This window comes from Mastigoproctus giganteus, chromosome 8, assembly GCF_048544385.1.
Source record: "Mastigoproctus giganteus isolate SK-2022 chromosome 8, ASM4854438v1, whole genome shotgun sequence".
Taxonomy (NCBI): domain Eukaryota; kingdom Metazoa; phylum Arthropoda; class Arachnida; order Uropygi; family Thelyphonidae; genus Mastigoproctus; species Mastigoproctus giganteus.
Window position 1 is genome coordinate 70,162,112 of NC_143582.1, and position 18,314 is coordinate 70,180,425.

The following is an 18,314-nucleotide window of genomic DNA, read 5'->3' on the forward strand; positions in this document are numbered from 1 at the left end:
CCTGGAGTGCCCACACCCAAGAGCCAGCAAAAAAAAAAAAAAAAAAAAACATGCACCAACTAGGAGAATGCTTCTTACTAGTGAGTGCAACAATCCCGCCTCATAGTCATTCCTCAAAGCCTGCAAAAAAAAAAAAAAAAAAATATCTCCCCGCCTCAAAGACAGAATGCCTATCCATCCAGAGAAGTGAAAAAAAAATAATAATAATAATAAAAACAAAAAATAAAATAAAGAGTACAGGTCTTTAGTCAGTATTAGTAACCACAGGTATACTTCTCCTTTTATTAAATGTCAACCTGCAAAACCATTGAAATTCTACAAAATTCCTTTCATTAGACAGCCAAATTAATTCAGAACTCCTAATAAAATTAGGCAACAAATTAAAAAAGTCTAATCTAAATTCATCATACAAATTGCATTCATATAAGATATGATCCCATGTTTCCAACCTTCCACAAACACAGTAAGGATCTTCCACTAAACGAAATTGGTGCAACTTACTTTTTAAGGAACCATACCCCGTAATCAAATATGAGTATTCCATACTTGGATAAAACCAGCAATGCAATTTGTTATATAAATTAAATTCGACCCTAGGTATAAATAAATACGTAAGTTACCCTACCAGTACTACTGGAATCCCAACAATCCTGCCATAATTTAATTAATTTCACCAAAATTTCTTTCTTATGTTTACTAATTGCAGAAGAAACTTCATTAGTAATCCCCATAAATGTAATGTGTTTTCCCTTACGTATAAAATAACAAAAAGCTCTATACACGACTGCTAATCCAAAGGCAATACCCCCGCAATCACCTGTAGAGCATTAGTCGACACGGTCTTACAAACACGCAAAATAGTTAACAACATTATTCGTTGTATTGATAATAGTTTTTGTTTAAATTTTATATTAACAGAACGAACGTACCAGATTGATGCAGCATATGACACAATCGGAATAAAAATAGCTTTATAATACAGTATAGATACAAGGTGCGTTTACTTAATCCCCAATCTTTTCTGGTAGCTCTAACTATAGAGGCAGTAAATTTTTTTATTTTCCTACTTACATAATTCAAATGTTGTGAAAACAATAACTTATCGTCTAAGATAACCCCTAAATATTTTACCTGGGAAACAAGAGGAATTTGTTTACTGTTTACTAATAATCGAGGTGGTCTGTTGTAGTCTAATTTTCCTTTTAATAACATCATGACAGTTTTAGTAGATGAAATTTTTAGTCTGTTTAATGTAGCCCAATCAGTCAAATCCTGAACAATAACCACCATTCTACTCTCTAAGACTGCTCTAGAGCTTCCTGTCACGCACAAAACCAAATCATCAGCATAAGCCACCTTATAACAATTAGGGACTGTTCTACTTAACCACTGGTTTAAGACCAGATTCCATAAAATAGGACCAACACAGATCCCTGTGAACAACCGCGATCAATAACTCTATTAAATGTTAGATGTTGGGATCTTATAATAATCTGCCTATCCATTAAATAACTTTTAATAATTTGGTATAACAAATCAGAACAATTTAATTCTCTTAATGAAAAAAGAACACTTTGATACCATACAGTATCAAATGCTCCTTCGAAATCTATGAATAATGCTAGCACATATTTCTCTCCAGAATTTACACTACCACGTGGGAAGGAGCAGTAGTGCGTAGCACACGCTTCTTGATTAGACTCGGGTTCGAGCCCGTCACCACCAAATACGGAGGATGCGGAAAGGTCAGGGAATGACCACCGCATATCCCCAGAGCAATATGGCCTTAGTTGCTAATGCTCCTAAAAACCAAATAACAAACAAACAAAACAATTTACACTAAAATTAATCAAATCGCGTAGGGCATCCTCTGTTGAGCTATTTTTACAACAGCAAGAAATATGCCAGGCAAACAACACCTACTTCACCTACTACAACACCTATATCCCCGGAGCAATATGGCCTTAGTTGCCAATGCTCCTAAAAACCAAATAACAAACAAACAAAACAATTTACATTAAAATTAATCAAATCGCGTAGGGCATCCTCTGTTGAGCTATTTTTACAACAGCAAGAAATATGCCAAGCAAACAACACCTACTTCAACAATGCTGTAGAAGACCAATTTACCACCGATGAACTGCAGCAGGCTCTTACCAAAATGAAGGAGAGGAAATGTCCCGGACCAGATCTCATTGAACCCGAAGTCCTTAAAAAGACGGCCCAAATCGATATCCAGTTTCTACTCGACCTCTTCAATAAGTGCTTATCCCATGGATCTCCAATGTAAAACTGATCATAAAAAATCCGTCTAAACCGCTCCAACAACCAGAGTCATATCGACCCATTGCACTTTTATCCATGGTCAGTAAACTGTTTGAACGACTACTCCTAGTACGGCTCCAAGACCATTACACCAAAGATGGGCTCCAGTCCAACTTCCAGTTTGGATTTCGACCGGAGCGTTGCATAGAAGACGCACTGCAAAGGATCATCTCTGCAGTCTCAACTTCTACCTTCAAATACTACCTACTAATAGCAATAGATTTCGCAGGAGCCTTTGACAGGCTCTGGTGGGCAAGTATTCTTCGCGACTTAGGCACGCAAATATTCCATTAAATTTATACAAATGCATCGAAAACTACTTATCAAATAGGAAAATTACAATCTCCTCAACGTACCGAAGAATCACCAGGTCTATCTACAAAGGTTGCCCCCAGGGTTCAGTCCTTGGTCCTTTTTTGTGGAACATTGTCCTGGATTAGCTCCTTGGACTGGACCTAGGTCCTGTAGCTATACAAGCCTTTGCTGATGATGTGACCATCTCGATTGCGGCTGATAGCAGAGCTTCTCTGGAAGCCAGAGGAAACCAGGCACTTCAAATCCTTCAGAACTGGGCAGCCCTACACAAACTAAGACTCTCACCCCAAAAGACACAATCCATTCTCCTGAAGGGATCACTACAGCCTACTAGAAACCCCACTATTAAACTTCAAGGCCAAACCGTCAAGCTAGTTTCTACGTTAAAACTACTGGGAATAGTACTTGACCCTAAGCTCATTTTCTCTCCGCATCTTGCACACCTCCACGCGAAAGTGAGAAACTACACTGAGTCATCGTGATTGGGGATTGAACCGACGCACCCTTAAGATTCTGTACAAATCAATCTTCCTTCCCTTCATAACGTATGGATCAGGGGTCTGGTTTCGCACGGCAACTCTTTACAACAACAAACGTAAACTGGGAACCATCCAGCGCACCATCCTTCTTACTATTACAAGGGCATGCTGCACAGTTAGCAACCCAGCCCTTCAGGTTCTTGCGGGCGTCCTTCCGCTTGATCTGGAAGTTATTCGAAGGGGCCTCCACTACTGTCTATCCAGGGGTATACCAGCAACTATCCTTGGACACCCCATCAATAACTTGAATGAAATCAGGCAGGAAAAGAAAAAAATTGCCATCCTACTACTTCAGACCTGGCAGGACAGATGCTACCGACAAGGCTACCGACAAGGGCCCAATCACCAGAAATTTATACCTTATGTGAATGCCGTATTTCCTAAATCTCCAAATTGGTTTTCTCCTGGTCTTTATACCACCTACCTCATTACTGGACACGGATCAATAAACCATAAATTAACATCCATGGGAATCATTGATAACCCCTACTGTGCGTGTGGTGAAATAGAAGACTGGAACCATCTAGTATATACCTGTCAACACTATGAGGACCTCCGCAGCATCCTGTTTACTCGTAAACAAGATAATCCTCAAGGAAATGAACACTTATTCATCACAGAAGAAAACTACTACTATGAGTTTACCAAGTTTGCACAAGCCCTCTTCACAAGACGGAGCACCCTACTGCCAACACAAAATAGGAACAACCCAAACATCTGATCCTTACCTAACTGGCCAACCGATCTTAACCTGGATAGGATCAACTGGCGTATGGGCCATCTCATTCCTCAGTGGCAACTTGCACACGGCTCTCTTGCTGTCTTATTTATCGTCCTTCCCGGGTTCCCCTTTCAACTGATGGCGCTTATTGCTCCATTGATAACCTGGAGGATGCCTTCGCCTACATCCTCCATTTTTCTAACTATACCCTCCTTTCTTGCGTACACTCTGTACTTCCCCAACTCTACCTTTTTTTTTTTTTTTTTTTGTCTCCGTCCAGGAAGCTCTGGCAACCCTGGCGGAGACAAGCCAGAGAATAATGGGCAGACTGGCTACCTCCTAGTGATGTGTGGGGGCAACGTGGGGTCCCACCAGGGGCTCTGCGGCCAAATGCCAGGACACATAACAGAACCTAACACAATATGTCATATACAGTACACAACACTTTTCTGGCATTTACAGTAGTACTGTATTCCTTCACAGCGAACATACGGCGCATATGTGGGAAACCACAGGTGGCGCCTGACCCTAACACTATGCTATGTTGAGCTATTTCTCTTAAAACCATACTGATATTTAAAATGAAGATTTTCTTCATTGAACAATTTCTCTAGCCTTAACAACAACAATCTTTCCAGTATTTTGCCCAAATTTACTAACAAAGAAATAGGTCTATAACCCCTAGGATCAGTCAACAATTTGGCAGGTTTTTGTAATAATTTTAACAGAGCAATTTTCCAAAATCCTGAAAAAACTCCTTTCAATAAACATTTATTATACATATTAACCATTATTTCTGGACACAACTCAACAAACTTTTTTAACACAATTATTTTCAATCAAGTCTAAACCTGGTGTTTTATTATCCCCAACCTTAGAACATACAAATTTCACTTCATCAATATTAAACAATTCCATCTCAGATGATCCAGTATATTGTTCATTCCCCTGTCTAATTTGTAGCTGCTGTACTATCTTCCCCACAACTGTCATTCAGAAACAAAGTACTAGTAATAGTAGCAATTGTAGAATACCAATCAATAGACTCAGTATCATTTGAATACACAGTATTAATTAAATTATTAATATTCAACTTGTTTCTGGTTAACTTAAACAACAATCCCCATGGCTCACTATTTCCAGTATTAAAAACCAATTGTTTCCATGCATTAAATTTGTGTTGAGAGATTGCCTTATGATATTCTCTCCTCTTAAATTTATACATTTCCTATTACCTTGCTATTTTAATTAGAGGCAACTATAGAAAAGAGTTGGAAGAAAAGGCTACAAAAGTAATGGATAGAATTTGTAATTGAACGGAACAGAATAATTTAGAATTATCTATGGCAAAGTCTCGCATAGTGCTGCTGAAGGGGAAGCTGAGTATTAACAGAGTCCCCCAGTGGTAAAAACTCCTGCCGGATCCCTGAAATATGCCCAGGTTGTGAAATACTTAGGAGTAATGATTAATGAGAGACTGATCTTTCTGCCCCATGTTAAATAAGAAGAAATTTGAGAGTAGAATGGGGTGTGAAAGGAAGGTCTCTTAACTTGCTATATAACTGCATTTTTGTGCCGATTATTACATATGCTTCTGGTGCCTGGGGGGCGGGTAGAAAGCAGAGCATAGCTTAATTAAAAATCAACTAATATGAGCTCAGAGAAAGCTCTTCTAGCAGTAGCCCGAGTCTGCTGGAGAGTTTCCAGTGTTGCATTGCAAGTACCTTCAGTTAAAGAACCTGTGGATTTAATCGTAATAAGGAAATATCTTGAATATGCTATGGTCAGGAATTATCCTTTGTGACCTTTGCTAATTACTATTATCTTAATGAACTTCGCCCAGCAGAGGCTTAACATCGTCTTCCTCGCTTATGCAAATGATATAAAACTTGGGAAAATTATTATCTTCTCACTTTTAATTGGATACAAGCGATGAAGACGATGTTAAGCCTCTGCTGGGCGAAGTTCATTAAGATAATAGTATATTACCTGGATACAAGAGAATTCTATTGCCATGAATATCGATAAAAATCTTATCTTTCCATAATATACATCAAAGTTCTTTATTTCCGTGCACCTACCACATCCACAACCAGATTCTACACATTTTGCAAGAAGCAAGAGACCTAGATGTATGTTTCTGTATATAGTTATCCAGGTGATAATTACAAAATGATAGAGCTGCTGATTAGACTTTCATGGGAGGAAAGTAGGGGGGGGGAGGACTAAAGCAAGAGACCTATGGATGTTGCATATTGTAAATCTTAGAAGCATTCCAGACAGCAGAACTTGAACTTGGTTAAAAGGATGGCTAGAGGATTAAGTGGTAATTTTTCATTATTAAGATTTGTAATGCGTTCTTCCAATCTCAGACTAATCATTTGGAACATCATTTACGACTGGGGGAGAAAGTTCCAGATAATCAAAAAAAGGCCCTAGAATGTGTTCAGAATTTCATTTATTTATTTTTAATATTAACAAAAATCAGACTAATATTGAAATCTTGCAAGTTGCGGTAAAGCGTTTATTATTTGATTCCAACAGAGGACAGCAGAAACATTCTTGATTTCAGATTTTTTTTTTATTATTTGCGGAGGAACCCCGAGGGAGTGGGAAGGGATTTAGATTTATAAACTGCAATAAAGCACATGGGAATTAAGTCTGCTTTTTATATTATCATAAGTTTTTAGCCGTATGTTTCTGTATATAGCTATCCAAGTGATAATTACAAAATGATAGATCTGCTGATTAGACGTAAGACACAAAGTCTTACAAGTCTAATCAGCAGTCTAATTTAATTAAATTGATATTTAATTTAACTTGTAAGACACAAAGTCTTACAAGTTAAATTAAATATCAATATAATTAAAGAAAGAACGCTAGATAGAGTGATATTGTAAACCTTACAAGAAAAACACTTAAAGTCACAAATATTTAAGATAGTGGGTCTCACGTTAATGGATTTAAATTAAGTGGAAGCTATAGTTAATGTAAGAGCAAATATACCGTGAAAATAAACATTAGAAAAAGGCATAGGATCAGCGCCTACTACCCGAAAAGAGCAAGCGAAGATAGCGAGACAGAACAGTGGGCGGTCAATTGATAGAATGGCAAGGGACAGAGTGCTCCAGAGATTACAATAGGGATACCAGCGGGGAGCGGTCCTGGTTTACTGTTAACAGAGCGGGCGTGGTCATTTTATAAGGCCAGACGAATCAAGTAAATGGAAGCAGATGTTTTCTGGATGGTTCTGGAAAGATTCTGAGCTGACGGAATTTCCGGTCATCTTACTAGAAAGTTCGTGAAATTTCTGGAAACCGGAAGTCTCCTTTCTACGTCGGAAGGAGCTCGACCTTCCTGTCATGGGTCGAGGCAAATGAGAATGGAGATGATGATGGTCAGATAGAAATGATTGGTTGAGGAAATGAGGGGCGTTACGAAATTTTGGGAAATAAAAAGGGAAGAGCGCGCGAAAAGAGGGTGATAAAAGTTTTTTTCGGAGGAGTGATGAAAGTTTTTCGGAGAGGTATATTTTAGAAGGGGTGATGAAAGTTTTTTTCGGAGAGGTAGGCTCGGGAAACAGTCCCCGGAAGTGATCCACCAGTAGAACCAGTTATTGTGAGTTGACTAAGTTCTGATAGCTTTAATAAAGTATAGATAAGTTACAGTAAAGGGAACTTTCTCGAGATGAGACATTGAAGTCCGAAAGCGACCACCGAGAGATATATTTAGGAGAACAGCGAGATAATGCTTACAGAAGAACACCGGACCGTCCTGCAGCCTACAGAGAGAAATAAAGTAAAGGGAAGCGACTCCTAGTGAATGATCAGGCACAGCGAAGAAAGATGTGACACCAGTGATGATCGGCGAAGCGAATAGTATCCCTGGCAGATGTTAGCAGTTCCGAAGCTGAAGAAAAGCAATCTCAGACTGATGGTGGACCCCGATGCAGAGCAGAAAGTCAAAGACCAATCCTAGTATTAGCTGAGGAATTCAGCTCACCAGAAGTAAGTTCTGAACAGCATATGTACCATTAGGTAGTACAAAAGACTGTAGCTAAAGATAGATAATAATTAAAGGGAATTCTTTTGGGATGCATATAGTTGATTCAATACTTATTCTATAGATAAGTGCAGAAATGTCATAAGGATTGTTTAATAAGAGGGTAGTTCAGATGTTAGCAGTTCCGAAGCTGAAGAAAAGCAATCTCAGATCTGATGGTGGACCCCAATGCAGAACAGAAAGTCAAAGACCAATCCTAGTATTAGCTGAGGAATTCAGCTCACCAGAAGTAAGTTCTGAACAGCATATGTACCATTAGGTAGTACAAAAGACTGTAGCTAAAGATAGATAATAATTAAAGGGAATTCTTTTGGGATGCATATAGTTGATTCAATACTTATTCTATAGATAAGTGCAGAAATGTCATAAGGATTGTTTAATAAGAGGGTAGTTCATAGTTACGTTTCATCTGCCTAACTTTAATGAATGTAGAATAAAAACCTTTTGGAAGGGTTAATCAATAGAGCTGTTAGAGTTGCATGTTGACTTATATAATGTTACTGAAGTAGAGAAGTGGTGCAATTAGTCGCTAAATGCTGAAATTTACCTGAGAGAATCAAGAAATAAATAAACCGATGTATATTTCATTAACGGGTAATTTGGTTGTGTTAGGGTGAGACTAGCCTAGAATAATTTGTAAAGTGGACATTTAATTCCAGAAGAAGAATTGTATTAACCATGAAGAAGAATGTAGGATTGTGCTAGATAGGTATGAATAATAAATAAAATGTCAATTGTATTTAAGAAAGAGTTAAGTTAAACTGATCGTAGGAGAGTGTTAGTGGCCCAATAGTAAGAAGAAGAAGATGGATAGGAGAGCCTAATGACCAGGAACATAATCCATGCTATGTACTTATATCAAGTGAATAATGTGTAATGATTTGCTAGATTTTTTTTTTATTTGAAAATATGTATAATAAACTAATTGTATTTAACTTAATGCAAATGGTGTTTGGTCAATTTTGAACACACAGCAAAATCCAAAGGAGGAGTGCACTAATATAGAAACTCCCTCAGAACCAGAATTCTTCTGTGAGATAACAAGTCAGATGCAAAGTGGGGTATAGTAAGAATATAAATAATAATAAATGAGAAAGGGGATTTTTAAGATAAGGGAGCATTAATAATAAATAATATAATAAAGTAAATAAAGACAAAGAAAACAAGTAATAAATATAATAAACCAACCCCACCCCCACAGACTTTCATGGGAGAAAATTAGGGGTGGGGGAGGACTAAAGGTACAGAAAATAATTGAAAAGCTCAGATTCCCTGAATTACTCAAGATGCCATTCAACTGAGAATGGTAATCTTAATACTGCCATTACTGATTATAATATAAACAAAAAGTAAAAGAATTTTAAGAAAGAACAAAATAACAAATACAAAGCGTAAACTGTAACTGCTCTTCTGAAGCCAACTTGCAACAAGAGCTCCAATATCATTCTGTTCTAGAAGCTATGCCTCTCCCCTTCGTAGTATTTTTTTTTTTTTTTTTTTATTGCTGATAAGAGAGATCGTCCAGAGATACCTTTAATATCAGGTTGGCGTTGGGTGTTTTCAATCCCCCCACTCCAATAATAGCCCCTTGAAGAATAGAAAAAAAAAAAACAGTTTAACAACAGCTCACTAGCGGGCACATTTAGAAACATTTTCGCGCGCACAGGCATGCATTAAGTGACTTAAATAATACAGTACACCTCATCAACTTCCAAAAAGGCTGCCCAGCCAAACACGGAGGCTACACTTTCGTCTGATAAGGCTGCTGTAGCATCTCGAACACGTTCGCATAGTTCCAAGAATACGATAAACTGAATTACCTTCGCACTCAAGTGACCTTGGCTACATGCTGCAGATAGATAAAGCTAACTCTTAGTCAGGATGATGACTAAACGACGACCAAGTAAGCAACGACTAATTTTTATTTAACTATGGATAATCTTTCTGTAGTAGGTAACTATAGAAACATTATCCATAGTTAAATAAAAATTAGACCATTGAAACACACTTAATGCCATATCACCTGTTGACTTTTCCAATGTCTGGTACCTGGATAAAATTAAGTTTACAAACAACAAACCCTATATGCATTATAGACAGCACGTGACTGCCCTAGATGTATGAATAAATAAATAAAAAGAGCCAGTTTTGCATCAGGATCTATATTTTCTGGATTGGAGCAGGATCGCTTCACGATATTTTTTATCAATGACGAATCTCTAGGGATCACAGTATAGCTCCTGAATGATGGGGAAAAGTTGTTTTGGTAGGAACCTATCCGTTATGCAAAGCATTTTGCTGTCACAGCTAAGTGCTGTTTTGACTAGTGATTGCAATATCGGGATCTTGGTCAATTTTTTTTTTTTTTTGTCAAAAAGTACCGTTATTTCCGTATTCAATAATTTTCAGATTGCTAGTTGCAGTGAACTAACTTACCTAGGCGGACTAACGCACCGCCTCCTAGCATCGATTACGAGTACTAAACACGTAGTAGCAGTTTGGATCTGTCAAGTTTAAAAAGTATGTGTTGTGATGATTAGTTGTGCTTTAAGTAAATTATTTGATAATACGATAATAGGCAGCTGCGGTGGCAATAAGAAGAAAAAGTAACACTGAATAAATACAGCTGTAAGTTGTTTAGGTAATTCAGTTTGAATTATCAAATTACTTAATCAATTTGTGTCATTTACATTTTAGAAAATAATAGCCATCTTGGACTCAGTGCATGTATTTAGAGAGCACAGAAAAGGAAATGATAAAAAAAATTCTGTATGGTTTCTCTATATGGTAGAGAAAAACGGTCAGCTAGTGAAACGAAATACGTTGTGGAGGCGGACCTATAAGTGGATTACAAACTCACTTAACGACAATACATAATATAGATTTAAGAAAAACAAATGTGACATCTACTGATACAGATGACGATGAAAATGAACCGAGTCAATCTAAACAAGTCAAGCTACCATTTCAATCCCAATTTGATAAGGAAACTTTGTCAGAAGTATTAGCTCACATGACAGTTCGCGATGGTTTGCCTTTTAACATCTTTCTTACGTCTGTTGATAACAGAAAAGATTTAATTGCAATAAAATTTAGTAATACTGTATTCCCAAATCTGCAAATACTATAATAAATATGGTTTTTAATTACAATAAAAATATTCGTGATTTTAGATATATCGATAACAAATTTACCGTGATTTTAGATATATCGATAACAAATTTACCGTGATTTTAGATATATCAATAACTAATTTACCGTGATTTTAGATATATCAATAACTAATTAGTTTATTAAGGAATTTAAGCAATCAGTTACAAACTGCCTTGCAATTCCATATTTCACAAAGACGCACAGATCTGTCACAAATTCTTCAGTATTTGCATGCTAGATCACAAAATGAAAGTGAATTAGGATTAACTTTATTTCGATGACTAGGTAAAACTGCCATCATAAAAATAGTAACTCGTTTAATAAAAAGAAGATTCCGAAGAGAACGTCGCAACAGAATTAGAATATTCAGCGCCATCTTCTACATTAAAACAATAACAGTAAAGAAAAGAAAACAATATTAATGATATCCTCCGATGACATGTCGTTGAAAGACAGATTACAATTGGCCTTAAAGTTCAATTTCCTAACGTTGAAAATCTCAAGGTTTGGAACATACTAGAAAAAAGGAGATCGCGTTTTTTGACAACAAAGATATAAAAGGTTCGAATTTAAATTTGTGTACAACCATTTATTTACAATTCCATCAACAAGTGTGGAATCTGAAAGAGCCTTTTTGGCGGCAAACAAAATTTGCACAAAAATCCGTACACGTTTGAATGATGAAAATTGATAGCCTCTGCTTTTTAAGAGCCTCTGCTTGCTTTTTTTTTTTTTTTTTTTACTGATGCCAATAATGGCGATTCTTAAAATTATGGATTACATTATTTTTTTTTGTTCAGTTTATATTTTCACTGAAAGTTCTGTTTTGTTATTTTTAATTAGTTTATTGGATTATTGTTTTGTTAATTTTTTTTAAATTTTATATCTTATGATAAGAATAAAATATTAATAAACAATTTCATTAAAAATTATTTTATTTTATTATTTTTTTAATTTATAGACTCATCTGTTAATACCGGTATCCGTTTTTTGTTTTTTTTGAAAGATCAGAATACCATAATACCGGTATTCATTTTTTGATCCGATATTGCAGTCTCTAGTTTTGACCTAAATCCGCACCCGCACCACTGATCCCGGAAGTTTTTTGATTCGCAGATTGTGCCGGCAAGGGGAGGGGGGAAGTTTTGTCGATGCCCATTTAACTATTCAGAATTCTGAGGAATAGATCGTTTTTACATTCGTGGGAGACGTGGAGGCCCAGACTTCGCTGCCGTACAGGATTGATGGCATTAGTGGCACTAATGAAGTTTTGTACTGTGGAGATATCTTTAACATGAATAAGTTGAGTTTTTGAGAATCGGCGAAGCTTTGAAAACTGTGACTACAGGGCATATAAAAGGTTACGGAAGGAGAGCTTGCGGTCAAAAATAACCAAAGTTGTGTGGCTAGGCCCATTTAGAATGGCTTTACCCCAGTGAGGATCTGATGTTGGATACAGTTTAAAAGAGTAGACAAGTGGTGCCGACTTCTGGATTCAAGGAGAGTTCAAATGAAGACTGGTGGTTTTTCAAGATCAGAAAGCTTACTTCAGATTGGAAGTTGCCAAAAAAGAATTGCTTTCGCGCGCATCTATATGTAATTGACAACGAATCCGAAAAGAGTAGTGCTATTTTTACAGTTACGTTCTAACCAAAAAGGCAGTATTAAGACTATTACAATCTACATCAAGAAGCGCACTTCCCTGAAATGCACTTCAGGGATACTGTGCTTCTTGGTGGCTTTCTGCACTTTTAGTTTTCCTACTTTCTTTCTTCTTTTCATGGAAGTCTAATCAGCAGATATACAGAGGTGAATTATCTTTATAAAGAAGTCTCTAACATTTTAATAGGTTCTGTTACACCTTGCATTCCAGATTCCAGATTCACCACTGATATGAACAAGTTATCTTCTGGATTCATACATACAGATATTCCCAGCTGACAACCACAGGCTTTAAAAATGTGCACAGAGGCGTTCCGCCTCTGTGTACCAAGTCAATTTACAACTCTCTCACCGACCGACGCGACATCATCATCCAATCACAATGGCAACTGCAGATGAACAGGGTAGTTAAATCAGACCTACCACTGGCATTACTCTTGTGAACGTTCAATTCTATTTTGCGTTAGCGAAATTAGAATAATAGAACAGAACGGTCTGCGAAACTGAACTTTTTTTCAGACGCATCAGCGACTTAGATCATATTGCGCCAGTTTGTATTTTAAATAAAATAAAAAAAATTTTCTGTTTATACACCAGGACGACCACACGGTCCAGAGGAATTCACAAGGTAGAGAGAGAGAGAGAGAATACAAGAAACAGCACCGTATTCAGCAGTCACGGGCTTGAACGCGGGTAACTCAAGGCACGTGTATTTATGTACCCACGCGGATGACCACTCGGCTACAGCATAAGTGTGTTTTTTCAGACAATACAAACGGGCACAACATGCAAGTTGTGCGGGCTAAAAACACCTGAAAAAAACAACTCCCTCTACCTGAGAGCGGCTAACTACATCCTCGATTGAAGAGGATTTCAAAAACAGCAACCAAAATGCATCACAACAGGTGTAATGCGTCTTGGTTGTGATAGGATTTTAGATTAAGATGCATTACAGCAGGTGATGTACAGACTTCGGCGCCATATTCAATGATAAGACAGATACAGGTCTTAATGTATTTTCACCCAACGACTTGGTCGTGGTTGTTTGAAATTTGTTGCTTTAGCAAACCACCCAGCAGAACTTAATCTGCAGGTTACCTATGTGTGGAAGAAATCCCTTCTTAAAAGAAAATTAAGAATGTTTATTCCATAATTAAAATGTTATTTATTTATTTTATGAACTGGCTAATTTTTGTTTTCCTTTACAGATTTCCCCTAATAAAATGGCAATCAATCCGCTTGCTATTGTTGAAGATTTTACCTGCTCTCTCACGGCTCTCTTGCTGTCTCTATTGGCGGGCTACACGATACTTTGGATATATAAAAGGCATCGTTCTCTACAGCTCTTTAAACGCTATGCAATTCCTGGCCCAGAACCAAATTTTTTTTCAGGTAACATGTATCATTTACGCACTCGTGAAGCCGAAACGCCGAATATCGTATTGAGTAAATGGCAGAAAAGGTATGGAAACGTGTTTGGTTTTTTCATTGGAAATTCCCCACGCTTATATGTGAAAGATTTAGACATTCTGAAGGCTGTGATGATTAAGGAATCTCAGTACTTTATAAATCGAGCAGAAATGTTTATAGATGTATCGCCTTTAAATCATACACTTCTATATCTTTGTGATCAGCGATGGAAAGATGTCCGAAAAATTTTAACTCCATCCTTTAGTACTGGTAAGATCAGGCAAATGACACAAATTATTAACAGAAAGGTAGATATGTTTCTCAAGGTCATTTCAAAGAATGCCGAAGAGAGTACAGTATTTGATATCTGTGAAGAATTTCAAGCTTTAACACTGGATGTGATCAGTGAATGTGCGTTAGCTATGAAGATCACATGTCAAGGAAATAAAAATGATAGTTTCCTAACTGCAGTGAAAGATTTTTTCAGATACGTCCAGTCTCCTGCTGTAGACGCTGCCATTATGTTCCCCATTTTGGGAAAAATTATGACTAGCTTAAGCAAGTTCTTGAGAGCGGGAAAAATGACTTCAATGATTGTATCTAATTTGCAGCATGTTATCGAATTTCGACGAAAAAATCCTAAGATGCGTGGTGTTGACTTTCTCCAGCTAATGATTGATTCTGCCGAAGATAGTGCTGCTTCTACTGAAGGAGTAAAGGCAATTCTATCTAATGAAGAGATCATTGCAAATGCTTACATTTTCCTGTTAGCAGGATTCGAGACGACTTCCACCGCACTTGCATTCACATCGTATTTATTAGTGAAACACCCCGATGTCCAAGAAAAACTTTACCATGAGGTGGCTACCACTCTCCAAGACAACCTCACACAAGAAAATATACAGGATTTTCAATATCTGGATCAAGTTTTTAACGAATCTCTCCGCATGTATCCTCCAGTAACGGGTTTCATTGAACGCAAGTGTTCAAAAGATATCACTATCAATGGACAGATAATTCCAAAAGGAACATGTGTAATGGCGCCAGTTTGGGATATCCATCATGACCCTGAATTGTGGCCTGATCCATGGACATTTAACCCATCAAGGTTTTCTGGGGAAAACAAAAGCAAAATTAATTCAATGGCATTTATGCCTTTCGGACTTGGTCCACGCAACTGTATTGGAATGAGATTTGCACAGTTGGAAGCCAAATTAACTCTTGCACGACTTATAAAGAATTTCAAATTAGTGTCATGCAAAGAAACTGATGATCCACTTCATTTAACTTGTCCCACAGTTATAATCAATCCTGCTAAAGGTGTGCGTATACAGGCTGTGTCCAGAAACTAAGCTGCACGTTTTCATCATGGAATAGTTTTCTTCAACTTATGAAGATAGAGGCTCTTTGCTGTGAAAGTGTTTGCTCGGAACTGGAGAGGAAATATCTGCGTTATCTATCTTTACCTAAACGAAATCTAGAGAACTGGACATGCCTCCTGTCTATCTATTTTCTATGCTGTATATTATAAAAATAATAATTAAACATGCACACGCCATTTCCTTATATCAGTGTTTTTCAAACTTTTTCCGCAAAAGCATCTTTTGTAAACCGAATTTTTTGTAGAACAGTAGTATCTTTTAAAAATAGTGTCATAAAATGTACAGATTAAATAAAAAAAACAATAACAAAAAATAACAATATGGTTAGAATATGATAAGTGATTAGTACCAAGTATGAAAAAATACAGGGTGTCTCAAAAATATTGGTACAAACGTTTAGGGGAGGTAGGTAACATCTAAAGGAATGTGAATCGCATAGGAATCCATAACCGGAAACGTCACGGTAGATCGGTACACGGCGCTGTTCATCAGTTCGCGAGAGGGTTAATTTCTGGTTTACTCATTCAAGCAGTAGTCGCCGCACGAAGAGCATGCATCGATATACGAACTGTGGGCTGGCAGACATGCAGCTAGTGTATGGATTAGCAGAGGGCAATGGACGAGCCTCTCAACGAATTTATGTAGAACGCTTCCCAGACAGACATGTATCGGACCACCGTTTGTTTCCGCGTGTGCATCAAAACTTGTGCGATTATGGGTCATTTAGAAGTAACAGGAATAGTGCGGGCAGACCACGTTCGACGCGAACTCCCGCCATAGAAGAAAGTGTGTTGAATGCCGTCCAAAGTAATCCTACTACCAGCACACGTGCCATTGCCTCTGCCTTAGGAGTGTCTCGTTGCAGTGTATAGCGTGTCTTGTCTGGCACGACGATTCCTTACACCCCTTTCATTTCCAAAGGGTTCAGTTACTGCTCCCCCAAGATTATCCTGCACGTGTGACGTTTGTGCAATGGTTTCTCCAAGAAAGTGTTCAAGACTTGAATTTTCCAGCCTATGTTTTGTTCACGGATGAAGCTTATTTCACTCGGGAAGGCTTATTCAATCAGCACAATGCTCATGTGTGAGCTCACAACAACCCACACGGTGTGCGCCCCCATGCGGCACAACATCGCTTCGCAATAAATGTGTGGGCAGGTGACTGCTTAGTCGGCCCATACCTGTTACCATTCCGCATGAACTCCGCTAAATATCGGGCCTTTCTTGAACAAGTTCTACCAGAGTTACTTGACGATGTTCCAGCAAATGTGAGACGCAACATTTGGTTTCAACATGACGAGGCGCCTGCCCATTATGGAAGGTATGTTCGAGACCATTTGAAAAGGCGTTTTGGGCGTCGATGGATTGGCTGTGGTGGACCCGTTGCCTGTCCCCCACGCTCACTTGATTTATCGAGCCTTGATTTCTTTCTGTGGGGGAGGGGCCCTCAAATCTATCGTGTATGAATCGCCTGTGGAGACGGAAATGGATCTCGTGGCGAGACTCGTCTGCGCTGCTGCTACTGTCAAATAAACTCCAGGTGTGTTCGACCGTGTCCGCCAATCCATGCTGCGTCGGTGTCACGCATGCATCGCGTCTCATAGTGGAACCCTCGAGCATCTGTTGTAACATCATGAAATGCATCCATCTCGTACTCCATTGTTAATATTATGTCAAATAAATGTTTGCCACTAATTACTGTCTTGTGTCATTTTTGCTTCTTGTGCCTCTGCTACTACTTTCCCGTGACGTTTCCGGTTATGGGTTCCTATGCGATTCACATTCCTTTAGATGTTACCTACCTCCCTTAAATGTTTGTACCAATATTTTTGAGACACCCTGTATATACACAGTATGCAAAAGTTAGTTTCCTTGTACCTCCGCGTAAGCGAGAATTCGCATAGTTGGGATTCCCCCATAGGAAACTCTTACACTAAGGTACAACTAAGCGAATTCCTATAAACCGCATACGCGTAAATAGAAACTTTATTTATATAAAGTTTCTTTATTTATTTATATAAATTTATATTTATTTATATGTTAATTTATTTATAAACAGACTTTAATTTATAAATAAATAAATTTTAATTTATAAATAAATAAATTTTAATTTATAAATTATAAACTTTATTTATATCTTAAAGTACATTCAGGACGAGTCCTCCTTATAAAGAGTGCACCTTTAGAGAAGGCTATATTTAGACTAAAGACATACATTATCATCCTTATTAATAAATAAGGCATCATCTGGTTCAATTACGGAATTCTTACTCGTTCTAATGAAAAGCCGATACTGCGTATCTACTATGATCTCGACCTCCGCCCCTTTCCATTCCTTCCCTTCCTCTCTCTCACGAGTCACTGACTGCCAACCTAAATAAAAAACTGAAAAGCAATAACTACGAGTCACGAAAACAAGTATGAATCACGAAATCGCGTACTTTGAGATTATATTAAGGAAAAAGTAAATGGCATATTTATTTACAAGCACAATGTCGACACTACTTGGAAACGTTTCAGGATTCCTTCCGAATCGTATCTTCAGACGTAACTGGAGCTAAGTATATGTAGCAACGAAGCCTCTCCTCCTGAGCCACACTTAGGTGATAGGATTCGAAAACAATCCTGAAACGCTTTCAGGTAACAACTTACTCTCCATTTTGCACTTTTTAGAATAGAATAGAATAGAATCTTTAATTGCAGCAATGATAGACATACAATTAGTCCCGTCACGGCATGGTGGTGC

At 37.7% G+C, this 18,314-nt stretch overlaps 1 protein-coding gene across 1 annotated transcript; it reads left to right on the forward strand.

The window, feature by feature from the left end:
- The first annotated feature begins 13,989 nt into the window (after window positions 1-13,989).
- LOC150081614 (cytochrome P450 3A24-like) lies at window positions 13,990-15,676 on the forward strand. Its single transcript, XM_090379468.1, has one exon. It carries the CDS (start codon window positions 14,001-14,003, stop codon window positions 15,537-15,539), a length of 1,539 nt encoding a protein of 512 aa, XP_090235594.1. The 5' UTR covers window positions 13,990-14,000; the 3' UTR covers window positions 15,540-15,676.
- The last annotated feature ends 2,638 nt before the right edge of the window (window positions 15,677-18,314 follow it).